Below are 16,828 nucleotides of genomic sequence, written 5' to 3'. Positions count from 1 at the left end.
TAAATGTAGATCCACAGACAAAATAATTCGACTTATCTAATCGTCAAAAATAACCTCTCCGTTTTGGCCTGAGATTTATTTTTATTTTTTTAACAGTTTGTGGCAAGTTTTACACAATGTTCTATTTCCAGTTGGAACAAGTCAGACGAGTGCGACTCCCTCTGTAATGGGAAACAGCCCCGTGTTTTTGCCAGGTTCAGAAAAAAAGGAAAACAAGAAGAAAAAAAAAAAGGCAAGATGAGAATGTGGAACAAGGGTTACTGATGGCCAATAATCCAAAACAGGACCTTTTCAAATTGCCCTTACTTTAAAAGGTGCAACAAATATCCTGGAACGGAGCAGACAACTAATCGGCTTTTCTGCCATTGATTTTGGACTTTTGGATTTTTCTAACTGTCCAAAAGAATTATTGTCCCCCCCCGATGTTCTTTCAAGAAATGTTGATGTTAAATTTGTGATCCATTTCCTTCAGTGGCTCCTTCAATGTCTGCTACTGTGTCTTAATCTTCTGTACATTCACTCTTTCAGGTTTAGATTGAGAAATATGGTCTCAAAACAACCTGTCAAGGCTGACACAGACATCTTGCGGACATCACATGGACATTAATGGTCCACGGTACACAGGAAATGTGCTGTGTAATCACACTGCACACATGGAAACACATCTGCTTTCAGACACCCTGAATGGCTAATCACATGCTGGCACAACCTCAACAAGTCCCGTCCACCCCCACCTCCCCACCCGAACATATTATCATACAATCATTTAAGTTTGCATCAAGGATAAATGTGCGCCCAAAGGTCTACAAACACCATGTCATGTCACAAGTGATGATGTTTTTGCAGAACACCGACAGAGTCAGAGTCAGGAAATTCAGAGAACTGGCAAAGTTTGGGGGAGTTGTAATAAAATCTGTGAATGCACTTTTAATGAAAGCTTTTCATCATTCGACTAAATGGTCTGGGAAAAAGTCGCTTGGAACCGATTTCTCGTCTTACTGGATCCACAAAAAAAAAAACCCACACACACACACACACACACAGCTCTGATGTCATCATGTTTGTTTGTAGGACAACAAACATGAGCTAACGTAGGTTTCGCAGGACAGAGTCTATGTCGGGTTCACTCAAACTCAGCAGTGGATCACAGATGTAATAATCCATTTGTTCAGATGTGAAAAACGTTCATTCACTTTTGTCTGTGACTACACACGGTTGGCGTAGTGGTTGCAGTGCAGCAAGAAGACCCGAGTTCGAGCTCCGGTTGGAACAAGGGACTTTCTGCATGGAGTTTGCATGTTCTCCCTGTGTGTGTGCGTGGTTTTTCTCCAGGTTCTCTGCCTTCCTCCCACAGTCCAAAAACATGCAATATGAGGATTAGGTAATCTGGACACTCTAAATTGACCGTAGGAGTGAGAGTGAATGGTTAAATGGTTGTTTTGTCTCTGTCTATGTGTGGTCCTGCAATGGACTGGCGGACTGTCCAGGGTGTACCCCGCCTATCGCCCTATGTGTCAGCTCAGATTGGCACAGCTCCCCTCGCGACACCCACGTTGTGGAGGATAAAATGGGAGAAAATGGATGGATGGAAAAATCAGCTGCCCAACAGTTACATGTTTATACATTCAGTGTCAACATCTGGAATCACACTATCAAAGATATGCCCGGCAAGTGAATAAGTGTGTTAGACACCCATTTACATGTAATCTGTTATAATTCTGTGGAAATGTCCCATGTTAAATCTGTAATTTGGTGAATGACTTGAACCTTCATACAGATAAGTACAGAGATTTGGAACAAAACTAATTGGATTTGCATTCCATATATGTATATATATATACACATATATATTCCACATATATATAAATATATATACATATATATGTATATACACATACATACATACATACATACATACATACATACATATACATATATACACATACATACATATATATACACATACATACATATATATATACACACACATACATACATACACACACATATATATATACACATACATACATACATACACACACATAAATATATATACATACAAACATACATACATACATATATATATACACATACATACATATATATATACACACACATACATATATATATGTACACACATACATACATACACACACATATATACATACACACACATATATATACACATACATAAATACATACATATATATATATATACATACAAACATACATACATATATACATACATATATATATACACATACATACACACACATACACACACACATATATATATGTATATATACATATACATATACATATATATATGCACACACACATATATATATATATATTTGCAGCATCACTCAAAAACAATGTAGGGACAGTTGGCAAGACTGAAAACATTGAGTAACAGTGAGTAATACTGTTCTGGAATGTTCCACAATTAGTGGGTTAACTGGTACCAGGTCGGGGTACCAGCTCAGTTCAGATACTTTTCCCCAAACAAAGCATCTCAATATTGACAGATGAAACGAACACAACAAAAAGTCAAGGTCAATCATACCAGATATATGATAATTAAGCATCGATGCAAGGGTGGGGGAAAGGTGATTCACATTTTCCCCCACAAACACACCACTAAGCATCTCTTTATACAAACCATCCATCACAATGAGAAACGGTTTCTACAGCAAACAAACTTAAAAACTGCACTGCATTGATCCGCTCGACAAACAAACCAAAAGAACCATTTAACTATCACATTTGTTTTGGTTCAGCATGCTTCCACATGGAGGAGACATGCTCCTCCCAACTCCAGCCCCCACCCCCCCCTTTTTTTTATAGGTTTGAAAGAAGAAAAAAAAATGAGAAGAAATATATAAATATTTCGTCGTTTGGGGAAGTCTTAGAAAAACTGAGAGAAGGGGAAGAGCAGAGGAGAGGAAGTGGGAGCAAGATAAACAGAAGTGAGAGTGAGCGAGTAAGTGTATTTGTTTTTCAAGAAAATTATAAGATTGGAGAAAAAAAAAAAACATCTGCAATTTTTTGGCCAACTGTTCCAACCAGGGACCTGTCATCCTAGAAGTTACACAAAAAGACATTAGGCTGAGGAGAGAGGAGGGAGAAAGGCAGTAAACCTTGGCTGAGGTGAAGAAAAAAAAAAAAACAGTTGTGTGGGAACGCAGGGGCGAAGAGAGAGCGTCGCAAGTCTGAGGAGTGGAGGAGTGACACATCTGAGCAGAGCGAGAGGGGAAACAGGAGAAAAGAAGGAGAAGGAGAAGAAGAAGAAGAAGAAGAAGAAGAGAGGAGTGATAAAGAGTTGGGGCAGGAGGGAGAAGAGACACCTGGACATGGGGCTTTGTGCTGTTCTCCTCATCTGTCTTTCCCAGGCTGAGCTGGGGAGAGTGTGGGCTCAGGAATATGAAGGTAAGCAACAAATACACACACACACACTGCACACTGCACAGAGCAGCTGTCAAAGAAATGCAGTTTAAAGAAAGACATAATAAAAAAAAATGTTTTGTGGCTTTTAATGTGCGAGTGAGGGAAAGGGCATGAAAGAGTTGAGTGTAGGTCTGTATTTTCTTCTTCTTCAATTCTAAAATCATTCTATTTCTCTTTATAATGTAGGTGTCTTTTTTTGTTTCATGAATCCTGCATTTTTTAGTAAATAAATGTTAGAGGTTAACCAGTCATTCTGATGATTCCCTTAAATGGGTGTAGTCTGTTCCTTTATGTTGTTTAAAATATTGTTCTCTGCATCTCAGGTACATGTATTCTCTCGTCCCACCTGTGTGTGTATGCATCTGTATGCATGTGTGTGTGTGTGTGTATGCATGCGCATGTATGTATTTTTATTCTCCTTGGAGATGCATTATTTTTAGCCAGCCCCCGTTCTTCCGCTGCTCCTCCTCCTCCTCCTCCTCCTCCAACAATCAGTGGTGCTCCAGTTTCTCTGGCCTCTCCTGAGGTGCCAGTTCCTCTGATCAGGGGCCCTCTCTCTGCTCTGCAGAGGACAACCTGACCCACTGTGCACAGACCACAGAGACGGACAATAAGTCCGGCCAAACGTCCACGGTCACAGCCGCCGCTAACTTACGCTAAAATAAGTGATTCTGTTCATGTCGTCACAGAAATGCTATTTTTGGGCTTTGATAAGCAGAAAATGGAACAACCATTCATTAAACTAGAAGACGCTGGAGGCTTGGTTGTCTTCTGTACCACCAACCAACTGTAGACCACACTCAAGCTCAAGAAAAGCTCTGTGCTTTAGTGTTCCTTCACTAGTCTGAAAAACAGTTTTTTTGTAGCTGGTGCGATGATGCCTGTCAAATTGGGAATTTGAATGTGAACTCCAGTTGTGGTTCTCACACTGTTATGAGTGACATAATGTTACTGCTCGATCATCACTTAAGTCCCCCCCCCCCCAAGTTCCTTCCTCACAACACAAAGCTTAGTCAGCATTACAACATTTAAGTTCCAGATGTGTCTCAATCTTTATGTAATGTTTTTTTTTTTTTTTTCCATCTGGCACGTGGAGAACAAAAACACTTATGGAAATTATTGGCTTTCAGTTGTTGCATGAGCCGTCATAAAATACATGAATCATGATGGTGCATTTAGAACATTTAGGCAGTTTGGCCTTAAAATCACACATAAAATCATCACCGGTGCATCGTTATTAAGTCCACTATAATTTAATGTGCTGTCCGCACACATTTAAAAAGTAGATATTAACCCTTTAAGATACTACTCAACCATTTGGTCGACCACACTTTAAGTCAATATATCTCATTAAAAAAGCTGAACTCAAAACTCAAAAAAAAAAAAAATATATATATATATATATATATATATATATATATATATATATATATATATATATATATATATTGATTGTCATTATGGTTATCATAAGGAAATAAAATAAAAATGCAAAGAAATTATTTTCCTTTGCTTATTTCTTGGTGCGTACCTTAAAGGGTATATATATTCACAGGTTTTGCCTGAAAAGAAACAATGCATCCACCACACAAGGCAATATTGATCCAAATGTGACAACATCACAGTGATCAATAGGCAAGGGAAGACTGCCGTTTCAGACAAGTGACCTAGATAAGCTAAATAAAAAAAAGGAAGAAAAAAAAAAACTGTGTTTTTTTCTAGGTTACCACCAACAGAAGATCTCGACGACAGACCACAGTAACCAGATAAACAACTAACAATGTAAATGTTGCCAACAAGTAACAGATGCTGCCACTTTGACAAACTTTCACAGTATGATCCGGACCACTTGTAACAGAACTGGGTAAATAGAAGTCAAATGAATGAGTTGTGTTTCTGTACAGAGCTGCAAAAACGGGTGAGTTAGTCAAAGACAGCAAAAATCCCTGCTGATAATCAGGAAACACAAGTTATTTGTCAGTTTTAGAGAGCAATCCTCGTCTATTTTTGGTAAATAAAATAGTTTTAATTTCACACATCTTTTTGAGCCTTAGGAATATTTAGATTAATCAAGAAATTAACATTAATCCATCTCTCGAGTTTCTGATTAGTCAAGAGGTATACATGTCTTACCACACTAATCTCTCTATTGTGAAATCCATACTGCAGCACCGAAAAAACCCAAACATGTGGTCCATGTGCAAGCCCTGTACATGTGGAATCTGGAACTACATGAAGTCCGCACTAAAACTGGACTATTAGTTCCAGATGTAAATCAAAAACCCAACGCCGCGACAGCTCATCACTTAAATCAAACATTTAATGAACTTGGAATGCGACACGCGTCCATGTCGACCCCGAGCGCTACATTAGATCGATCCCTTTCAGTTCTGGTCCTTATCAGTCCAGCTGCCAATGTTAGGGATCGTGTGTTATGGTTACTGCTCTTCCCCTGGGTGTGAGGTGCCAAATTATTTCCTCCCATGTCACAAGCTACAGGCAGGGTTTTAATCACAAAAAAAAGTACTAACTACAAATGACAAACATATCAACGGCTTGGGGCTGTGATGACTGTTTCACCAGCCATTCTTTGGCCAGCAGGTGCTTTCGCCGATCCCTGTGCTCAAACTGTGTCTCATCGAGGAGGAGTACATTAAACAGGGCTGCTCCGGGGTCAAGACTGTTTGTATCTTATGATTTAATCACCCTCTTCCCAGCTGTGTTTAGATGGTACATAATGGTTCACCCTCTTCAGCAAATTGTATCCGTCTCTGAAGCACAGATGTTGGCCTTTTGCTTCCTTATGCGAGACCTACTGATAACTCTCTTTTCCATGATTAACTTGATGCCCCTCTTTGCATCTCCTCCTTCACTTGGTCTTCAAAATGTGATAAATTTACCCATAAAAGGGAGAAAATTAATATTTGATAACTGGACTTCATCCAGACGAACAGACTGATATATAGCCCACGTCTAAAGCTTCAGAGGCTGCTTTCAAAGAAAGAAACACTGTGATCTGGAGGGTTTCTGAGATGTCTATTTATCAATCAATCACAAAAGATTAAGGATAGCTTCAATTCTGTACACATGTAATGAAAGGAAACAGAGGCACTGTATGTTTTCTCTGTGCAACAGCTAAAAAAAAGAGAGGAAATTTGGAAATAGTTGCGTGGGAGCTGGTGATGAAATGTATGAACACGATCTGTATATCCACAGCACACTGTATATGGCTCAGGATGCTGTGTCCTAGTTCACTCTCCGCTCTCAACACCCACTAGGTTTGCCACACGGTTGCTGCAATGCAGACACATCTGAACGGGCCAGATACCGACCAGAAACACAACGCTGCCATGCTGCCGGTGATGCATTCACGCTCCGCACGGTTAGATTAGTTTGCATTCACACGCAGGTCGACACACCTGGTACGCCAAGATATGGTGGATTTACCAGCAGGAAAAGTGGCAACGATCAGCACCACTGTAGCAACCAACAGCATATTATATTGTCTATTATATTGTCTTTTTTAGACAACTGTCAAATTCATTTTCACGCGTTTATGTATTTACAGTTAAACCAGAAGTGTGTTGAATCTCTTATTGTCCTTTGCTGTGCTTGTTGGAGCCCATTTCAAAGTAATTCGGATGTATTTCTGCAACAGTTTGTTGTTTGTCACAGTGCCGGCGGCGGCAGCTCCACACACACACACACACACACACACACACACATGTATTCCAGACGTGACGCTACTGAGGTCATTTTGACTCAAGCCCAAACCACTCTTGAACTTTCTTTAGCCCCATTTGGTGAAAAGTTCATCCAGGCGCTGACGTGGATAGTTTTGACAAAGCTGGGGATGATCCAGGGAGAAAAAAAAAAAATCAAGTTTAAATAAAATAAGGAGGTTTGGAAGCTGATATCTGAAATTGTGGAGAAGGTGGATGAGCTCCTGGAGGACTTGATGCACACTGATGCATCGTCTGTCTGATCCGTCTCTTCACAGCTCTTCCTCATCTCCCCCCCCCCTCCCCTCCCCTCCCTCCCTGCTGTTTGGTGCCTCCTCAGCTGTTCTGTGATGATGATGGTTTTGAGTCCTGCCAATCTGACCCAATTAGGGGCCTCTTGTTCTGAAGCCGTGGAAATAGCTTCCACTGCAGCGTAATCAAACGAGAGTCCTCATTAAAGCCATCTCCCCTGCGTGTGTGATAACCTCCATGTCTTTCCCTTGTCCCATTTTGTCTCCTTTCTCCTTAATGTATTTATTCGGTCTTTATTCATGAGCGCACCTCAATTTGTTCTAGATTTCAAGACAAATTATACTGGGGGGTAAAAAAAGAAGTCACTGTATTTATTACATAATCCTCTACAATCTTAAACGTGACATAATACAGACCTTACTGTTGCTGCTGGCTGTATCTAAGATGAGGTTGAACATCAACTGGCACCATATTTCAATAAGCTGTGGCAAGATTGAAACATCATACCAGCCATTTATGCTTCAGCACAGTTTTCTTGACCATGTAGGTCAACGCTATACCACGTGACGCACAATGAACGTCTCATTCTAAACATTTTGGGGCATAAATCTGCCACCATATCCTTCTGCTTTCAGCATTTCCATAATATTTCAGAACCTGACTACATTCAGCAATATAAGACTGATGTTTGATGACAGGATCTGGCTCATTCTACTGCATCCCAAACGTGTTTGATCCGTCAGGCCACAATGGAGAATCTGCTTCTAAGGGAAGGAACTGTTGCCTAAAATAATTAAGAATGCTGTGAGAAGGGATTAAACAAAAAGGCTGAGCAAAAGCTCAAAAAACAACTTAGGACCAAAATACAAAAAGAAAGGATCAAGGGTTTGTGCATATTTTGGCCACATGTTGTAAACACATTTTTAAACATACGAGGCCACGAGGGAGGTCCAAAACCTCAAAATGGCTCTCGTGTTTGCCTCTTTCAAGATGTCCTAGCTGTTACTTCACAGCTCAGCTCAGCAAACTCCAGACACTCAACTTGTTCTTTGGTCTATAAAAAAAACCCCAATGAGATCAGAAAGTTTAGCGAGTTATTCCGTCAACTCCGAATTTGCACTGGACAGTGATTCATGAAGGTTACGGTCCAAAAAAGTAAAAAAAAGAATAACATCCCCGAACAGGAAGGAAACGTGAAGGCGCACAACCGTCTATGATCTGTTATGCAGATGAAATTAAAGCATGTGGAAATCAGACATGTGAACGCACACCCACACGTGCAGGTCGTGTCATGTCTCACAGATGCTCAATACCAAGTCAATATGCAAATAAAAAAAGAATGGCGTTGTTGAGTTTTCTGGCTCGGTGAGTTTTTGATCCAAGGCTTAATTTTGTGTGGAAAAGTCTGACTGTTGATGTGACAGGTGTCCTAAAGTCTTCAATCTAAAAATGTGCAATTTATTTATTGAGGAACTGATGTGTTCCTCACATGGGTGGTCATTCAAAGGTGAGCGATTGCTACAATTTGAGGAAAACATCGCAAAACCCTGCAGAGTTCTGTTCTGCAGGTGTTTGTTCATCCACTTTTTTCATCTCCGTCTCTGCACGTCTTTGTTGACACTGCTCGGTCACGACAATGCCTGCTTTGTTCTAGACGCGATGAGTCGGGCTCCTCTGTGGACAGATGTGGATCCATCCGGTTTTTACAGAACCAGGAGGGAGCAGAACGCCCCACACAAGAACAGAGAAGCCCGCGACATACAGACCGTGGGCGGAGGAAAACCCGGAGGAGTTGATACCAGCGTGCTGCCGGAAGACGTGACCCGTATACTGGTGAGATTCGACTGTTGCTTTGTCTGTCAAGCCTTCCATTCTGACACAATCCATTTATCATGGCGTGCAAACTTACACCTTAAGAGTGTGAGTAGTCTTCAAACAATAGTTTCAACTATTATGATCTATTATGAATACAGAAATGTTTCTTTAATTATTTTCAAACGCAAATATTACATAGTACAACATAGGCCCCTTTCAGACTGGGGATGGGAATCGGTATCAGTCAATATCGGTCTGATACTGGTCAAAATCACTTGATCGGATATCACAGAGATAATAAAAAAAACCTTCATTATGTACAGTCTAAAAATGTTAATGAAATTCAGCAAAAACATTTTAGCTGAGTCATGTTTGGGCTGTTTATTTCTTCTTTTTGGGAGAACAATATTTGTTACACAGTTGGAGAATCACGTCTTTTGAAATGACTCAGTGCAAATCAACAGGTCCATCGTTCATAAATGGTGTAAAATGACTGCATCGTGATAAAATATCAATATCGGTAGATATTGATCAAGTTTGTGGTATCGGTATCAAAGAAAAGTGGTATCGTCCCATCCCCTATTTCAAACCTGGTATCGTGCTAAGTACGACTGTTCAAACCTGGCAACAAAGTGCGTCCTGAATGTGTCTCCTGTGACCGAACTTCTGTGATATGAAGTTTCAGCTATCACACTAATACACAGTACACATACAGAAATACGCAGTACACAGGTACGCTAATTATTTGAAGCGCTGCTCTTTTCATTTAATAAACAGAACCCTCCAGTTCGACTGTAGTCTAGCTTACGGCGCTAAAAGGAGCTAACGGAGCTAACTGGTAAACGGTGCCTGGTCTCCGGTGTCGCGGCACGTAAACAAGGACGTCATGCGCGTTTATTTCCGGTCAGTCGTCGTGGAAACAATCCACAATCAACTTTCACGCTGCCTGAATAACATAAAGCATCAAACAAAGCTATCATTAATGACATCAGTAATGGTTACTTTTCCTGCGAAAACATGTCAACATGTCTGCGGTGAAAAAGGTCATAAATAAACATTTGCGATGCACGGGCGGCTACGTTTCTCATCAAATTATTTTGGAAAAGGCACAAGAAAATATAGCAATCACCAAAAACAATACATACTGGATATATACTGTAAATAAACCTGAATGTACGTCATAGATGATAATACTGTACTGGAAGGTCAACCTACGAACTTTGAAAAGGTTGAGTGGAGGTCATTGTTATTAGACGCTTGTTCAGGGACTATTTTCCATTCATCACATCTCTGAGTTCCATGTGTGTGTGTGTGTGTGTGTGTGTGTGTGTGTGTGTGTGTGTGTGTGTGTTGGAGTACGTGTGGCGATGTGGTTTTATTTGTCTTGTCCCGGACTCGTCTTTCCTCCTCAGTAAAATTCACCCCAAACAAATTGTCTTGTACTTTTCCCCCCCCCAGCTCACGACGATTCAAATTGAAAACAGACGACAAAGTCGTCCTGCCAACTTACAGTGTTTGTTTAAGCACGGCTGTGTGTGCGTGCGTGCACGTGTGTGTGTGTGTGTGTGTGTGCGTGCTTGTGAATGACTCACTTGGACAAGATTACAAGTATCCCCGCTGGACTGTAGCTATTGCTTTTTTTTTTTTTTTAAGCGAGGTCTAATCCCAGTTTCCGAGATGCTCCATCTCTTGTCAAATGGCAATCTCTTCAATAAATCAGTCAGCTGCGAGGGGAGGGGGGGAGAGTAAAATTCACCTACAAATCCCACACACCCCTCAAGAAAACACAGGCTCGTGTTAGGCAGCAGCGATGGGAGAGAAAAAGTGGGTCACTTTGTGTATATGGAGCAGCCAGAGAGGCAGAGAGAGAGAGAGTGCTGCTCCACTTTCTCAGCCCAAACTAAACCCCAGAACCATTGCTCTCTGTCACCCTGAACTGTAGCATATATATATTAATAAAGCCATCAAGACTCGATAGCTGTTAAAAAGATGCAGGACGTGCGTAAACAGCTCCCCCAAGTGGCACTGTAGGGACACCAACAAATCATCAGATGACACCATGAAGTTCCCAACTCAGTTACTACATTGTTCAGGACACTTTTTATACAAAAGAATCCTCACTATATACACATATAGGAGTAATTTCCCAATGACTTTCCCCTTTTCTCACAGGACTCCAAGAGGTACTACAGATGGCAGAGTTTTGGTCCCGCAGACAGACAGACTGAGAACTTGTGGGTCGATCTGGACACGCTGCACGTGAGCCAAGTGCAAATCCACGGCATACTGTCCAATGCACACCAAAAGGCAGCGGTAAGGGAAGCAGCAGAGACGCTCACATTCTGCATCTACCACATTTAACAGTACACCCGGCCATGTGTGATATTTTGTCTTTTCCACAGAGGGTGGCGCTTTCTTTCGATTTCCCCTTTTATGGACACGACGTGAGGCAAATTATCGTAGCCACTGGCGGTGAGTTTCACTTGACACTGCTCGACACCGCTGCTCTTCCAATCGAACGACAAAACATCGACCAAATATTTGAACAAGACATTATCCTTCCCTGGAGAAACATTAAGGCAACACAGGTCATATTACATCTCATTAAGTTAATACTTTTGTCTTCCTTTTATCGTCATATTGACTGCTATAACACCTGCTGTGAATGTGTCATTTTCAGGTGGAAGATAAAAAATTGCATGAAATCCAAAACAAACAGAATTGAATATAATGGTTCAATATAATGGCAGCACCATTGTTTTCAGTGAGGCCTGGATTTCAAATTGACATGTTTACTGACACCTCATGGTCATTTCATGTCTTAATATAATCCGTTTCTCACATAGATCGCCTTTAAGCCTCAATAGTTTATGATTGTATTCTGGTAATTTACTCATCAGAACAGATGTGAGTCATTGGTTGGCAAGATTTTATTGTCTTGCCCACAAGTTTACTCACTATGGGAAAAAAAAACTGGGGAAAACCTCCCCAATAAAACACCAGAAAATATATTTGAAGCTGTGTTCTTGTCAAAATAAAATGAAAACATATGCCTGAACCATGCATGGCTTTAATTTGAAAGGGAGGACACAGGAAGTATAGTCACACTGTGTTTTTTTGACAGACGTCACTTTAGTATTCATGGCTGACGTGCTGCTGACTACAAAGTTATCAAATAGCAGGGAGGAAGTTGACAACCATAATTAAGTATGAATTTCATAAAATAATAAAGACTTTCCCGATGTAGTAACTAGTACAACATGCATCAAAACAGTGTATAAAACACATACTTTCATGCGATGTACACAGAGTTACTAAAATATTGTATGTACCCGTGTTTCTGCCCCTGTGCCACCAGGATTCATCTTCATGGGGGAGGTGACTCACCGAATGCTGACTGCCACACAGTACGTCGCCCCCCTCATGGCCAACTTTAACCCAGGCTTCTCTCAAAACTCAACAGTGAGGTACTCGGACAACGGTAAATGGGAACTCCTCTATATGGCGCCGTCTGCAGTATCTGAGTAACATCTGGTGTGCATAATCTTGCCTGGCCCCTCCGTCTTTCACCGCACAGGTAATCTGTTTGTGGTGCAGTGGGACAAGGTTCGACTAAAGGGTCGAGAGGACGAAGGAGAGTTTACCTTCCAGGCAGCTCTGAACAGGAATGGCACCATTGTTTTCAACTATAGAGACGTACGTTATATAAAGACTTCAGCTTTAAAAGGGAAAGATGACCGAGATGACCTCTCGCTGGCACGTCTGATTTTGCTATATTCAAAATTGACTAACCTGTTCTCTTTCAGATCCCTGTACCAGTGGACAGTATAAATTCCACCGAGCATCCAGTGAAAGTGGGACTGTCTGAGGCTTTCTTGGAGAAAAACCCGGGTCAGTTCTCCAGAAAATAAGCACACTTTTTTTTTGTGCCATTATAAAAACAAATATTTTAATCTCAATGAGGGTTTGACATTTATAATAGATGTAATTAACTACCAGATTTGAGACAAAGCATGACCATTATATTGCTCAGGTCACAGTACTGCTGCAAAGTACACTTATCTTAATACTTTTCTGGAGATTCTTGATGGATAAAGGATGGTAAATGTCCTGTTTTTCCATTTCTCTTGAAGGGGAAGCAAATCTGCTTACCATCTACGAGTATCATCGCGTGGAGATCGACACGGCAAAGATTGGAAACAGATCTGCTTTCGAGTTCACTCCTCTACCAAGCAAGTATATTCTTACAATCTGGCCTACGTATGACAGCCTATAGCCTCCTCATTCACCTCTCTAACTTTATATCCTGTTCCTCCAGCTTGTTTCCAGCACACGTCCTGCGATATCTGCCAAACGTCCAACTTGACAACCGACTGTGGCTGGTGCAACACCATTCAAAGGTAGACAGACGCTCTAAAGAGACACCCTGACAATTAAGCTCCTCACACTTACTTTGTCACGTTTTCTTTTAGATGTTCCGACGGGATCGACCGGCATAGACAAGAGTGGTTAGATTACAACTGCCCTGAAGAGGTGAGACACACTTATCTTGTGCACAATCAGAGAAATCATGGTGGCATTTCGCTGTTTCTGAGTCACAACTGTGGGCATTCACTCTCAGGCTAAAGGCACATGCGAGGACTACAACACGGTTCTACCTGAAGGATCCATGAGCTCCTTCAACCACTCCTCGCCAGGTCCAACAACTTCTTCAGCAGCACTCGTAGATCAGCCCGTCACCAGAGGTGAGTTTCCCCTTTTGTTCCTGACCCGTTTGTCTCAGTTGTGTCTTTATGGGATATCAGGGTCTCTGCAGGTTTCAACAAGTCAAATTTAAGACTTACAAAAGACCTGAAGGATAATTGGAGCCACAAATTGTTGAACTTGCACTTCATTAAGTTTTCTCTGCTGCTATGCTGAGCTGTAACACACCGCGGCGCGCGCGCAGCACACTAGCTAGTGGTGCTGGATAAATTCTCCCCGGGCAGCACAGGTGGCCTACTTCAGTTCCGTGTTGTAGTTATGTTATTGCATTCTCAAATATAATATAATATAATAATAATAATAATAAAATAATAACATTTCAAATTGAGACTGAAGTTTATGCATGTCTTAAATAAAAGATTTTTAAGACCTTTCAAAATTGTATTTAAGACCTTTTAGGAGATTTTAGGAGAATTTAAGACATTTTAAGACCTTAAATTCAAATCATTGGATTTAAGACTTTTTAAGACCCCGTAGATACCCTGCATATGCTGTGTACAACAGACTCTATAAATAAATAAAGTTTCTGTCTTTGTAAAAAGGCCTGTTTAAAGAACAATTAAAACGATTAAAGGTCTTGCTCAGAAAGATATTTTAGGTTTCTTAAGTCTTGAATTCAGGATTCTGGTGTTTTTCAGTAACTTCAGCTACGAAACATGTTACGCAAAGGTCTGACACTTATGGGGGTTTGAATCAAGTATTTATTTAATTATATTACCACGAATCACAGTGATATACGAGTTCTGACAAAAATGTCACATATAAGTCCACAACTTGAGTCAAATTTGATCATTAATATCTATAGCCCTGCCATTCAAAACTGGTTACTCCCCCATTTTGACGTAGTAGTGATAATTTAACAGGTATTAAGGAACCTACAGAAGAAAAAATAAATATTTCAAGACGTTTCATTATCTTTCTGTAAGGTGATCCCGACATAAAGCTGAATCAATTCCTTTGATATTGACCTTCTCTAATATAATAATATACACTCTCAGACTATTTTATTAGGTGTCCTGAGTACCTAATAAAGAGGCCCGTTCACAGTATGGTCCTCTGCTTCAGGGTTTCTCATGTTCAGAGATTCTATCTACCTTTTATTCTAGATTCAGATTTAGAAACGACCCCTCCAAAGAACAAGGGGATGACGGAGAACACTGCCATCATAGCGGGGGTCGTGGCCGCCCTCGTTCTGCTCGTGGCTCTGACCTTACTGGCCGTCTACTACATCAACACTCACCCTACGACTGCTCCACCGTTCTACCTCATGCAGGTAATGACTTTAACGAGACCTCACGTGCACCACTGTGTTTGTCCACCGCCTCAACTGCTGCTCATTGTGTTTGCAGCGACGCCCCAATAACTACTGGCCCTCTATGAAGTTCCGCAACCAGGGCTGCCAGTCCAGTTACGCTGAGGTCGAGCTCGGGGGTCACGAAAAGGAAGGATTCATCGAAGCCGAGCAGTGCTGCTAAAGACCACGGACTTGCAGGACTTGGTCAGAAGATGAAAGGGCACCAACTTGAAGACTATAATTATTCAACAAAAGAGGACGATCACGGACAATCAGGCAGACCTTCAACACTAGATGCCCCGACTCCAAGCGTGGAGGCTGGACAGTGTTCACTGTAACTGCTCTCGAAGCTATTGCCAGCTTTCTGTGTGTTTTTGTGCTCTTTGCCATCACACACACACACACACAGGAGAGTAGCCAAGTTATCCAAGTGTCTGAGAGGAAGCCAGCTGTGCAGCAACGACGAGATCCAAATGTGTAACTGTACAAAAACCCCATCAATCCAAGGGAACGTCAGGGAACGAATCGAACTAGCCTTCATACTGCAAACCAATGTACAGCTCAACCTAACTAAGTGTTGTTGTTTTTTTTCCGTTTTTATCCCTTCTATGGAGTTATTTTTGTTTCATAAAAACCTTCTATGTGAGCAATGACTGGGTGATAAAGTGTCATACAACGGATATCTAGCGGTATAACTGATAGTGTGTGTAATGATCATTTTTGACTTGTGTGTGAAGAAATACGGTTCGGATGAATTTTAGAGACATCATGAAGTTGTGAGACCTTTCTTTGAATCTCTCTGTTTTAATGTCTTATAATAAAGACTGGTGGCGAGTGTTACATTAAACTAACAAGGCATCAGAGAAAAACACACATCGTCTTGGTATATACGTTCAAAAGCATTGAAATCGGGTAACAGGTAATGTAACTTACACACAAGATAAGTTCATTACTGCAACAACATCGATATATGTCAATTAAGTCAAGTTTTCTGCAAAATACCTAAAAGCATTAGCATCTATCGACATTTTCTGGTTTTCGAAGACTTCTATGACTGTATATATTTAGGCAAGTTGGCATTTATCAAATTAGTTTTGCAGTAATTCAATATGCAATTAGGTAAATCATCTTAAAGAGAGTAAAACATGACACAAGAAAACCAGACATAAACAGCTTATACTTATCACGGCCACGTGGTGGCGCTATCAGACTACCAGAAACCAACAATGCACACATCCCAGACAGCAGACGGACAGCATTATTGTGTATTATCACACATCTCACAACCATCGGTACTGCATCTACAGAAAATATACATATATATATATTGATAAACATTGCACAACAAACACACAACAGGTTTCCTACAAGCTGCTTCCGGTTCTAAATTGGTCGTAACTAACCTCACTAGCGCCAGTAAACACCAACAAACGGAGTGAAAAATGAGGCAAATGCACACAAAATAAGTCATGTTAACACCTACTTACTGTTTGGCGTAGATGCGTCAACAAACGAAATAATCAACTTCAAACAT

General features: G+C 40.8%; 1 protein-coding gene across 1 annotated transcript; it reads left to right on the top strand.

Annotated features, from left to right (window-relative positions):
* Positions 1 to 2,948: 2,948 nt before the first annotated feature.
* Positions 2,949 to 16,120, top strand: LOC310939392 (plexin domain-containing protein 1-like). Its single transcript, XM_083904135.1, has 13 exons — positions 2,949 to 3,429; positions 9,076 to 9,254; positions 11,409 to 11,549; positions 11,639 to 11,708; positions 12,595 to 12,717; positions 12,814 to 12,932; positions 13,043 to 13,127; positions 13,370 to 13,468; positions 13,555 to 13,636; positions 13,709 to 13,769; positions 13,858 to 13,981; positions 15,107 to 15,273; positions 15,350 to 16,120. The coding sequence occupies exons 1-13, from the start codon at positions 3,354 to 3,356 to the stop codon at positions 15,473 to 15,475; spliced, it is 1,452 nt and encodes a 483-aa protein (XP_083760261.1). The 5' UTR covers positions 2,949 to 3,353; the 3' UTR covers positions 15,476 to 16,120.
* Positions 16,121 to 16,828: the final 708 nt, after the last annotated feature.

This window comes from Microchirus variegatus (assembly GCF_963457635.1).
Source record: "Microchirus variegatus genome assembly, chromosome: 17".
Taxonomy (NCBI): Eukaryota; Metazoa; Chordata; class Actinopteri; order Pleuronectiformes; family Soleidae; genus Microchirus; species Microchirus variegatus.
Note: the sequence above shows the minus strand (reverse complement) of the source record. Positions and strands in the feature narration are given on the sequence as shown.

Bases quoted from the DNA above. Each gene is read 5' to 3' on its own strand.
- LOC310939392 (XM_083904135.1), top strand. From the start codon at position 3,354: ATGGGGCTTTGTGCTGTTCTCCTCATCTGTCTTTCCCAGGCTGAGCTG. The intron at 12,718-12,813 runs GTAAATGGGAAC...TTCACCGCACAG, and splicing joins AGTGAGGTACTCGGACAACG to GTAATCTGTTTGTGGTGCAG. The intron at 13,469-13,554 runs GCAAGTATATTC...CTGTTCCTCCAG, and splicing joins CGAGTTCACTCCTCTACCAA to CTTGTTTCCAGCACACGTCC.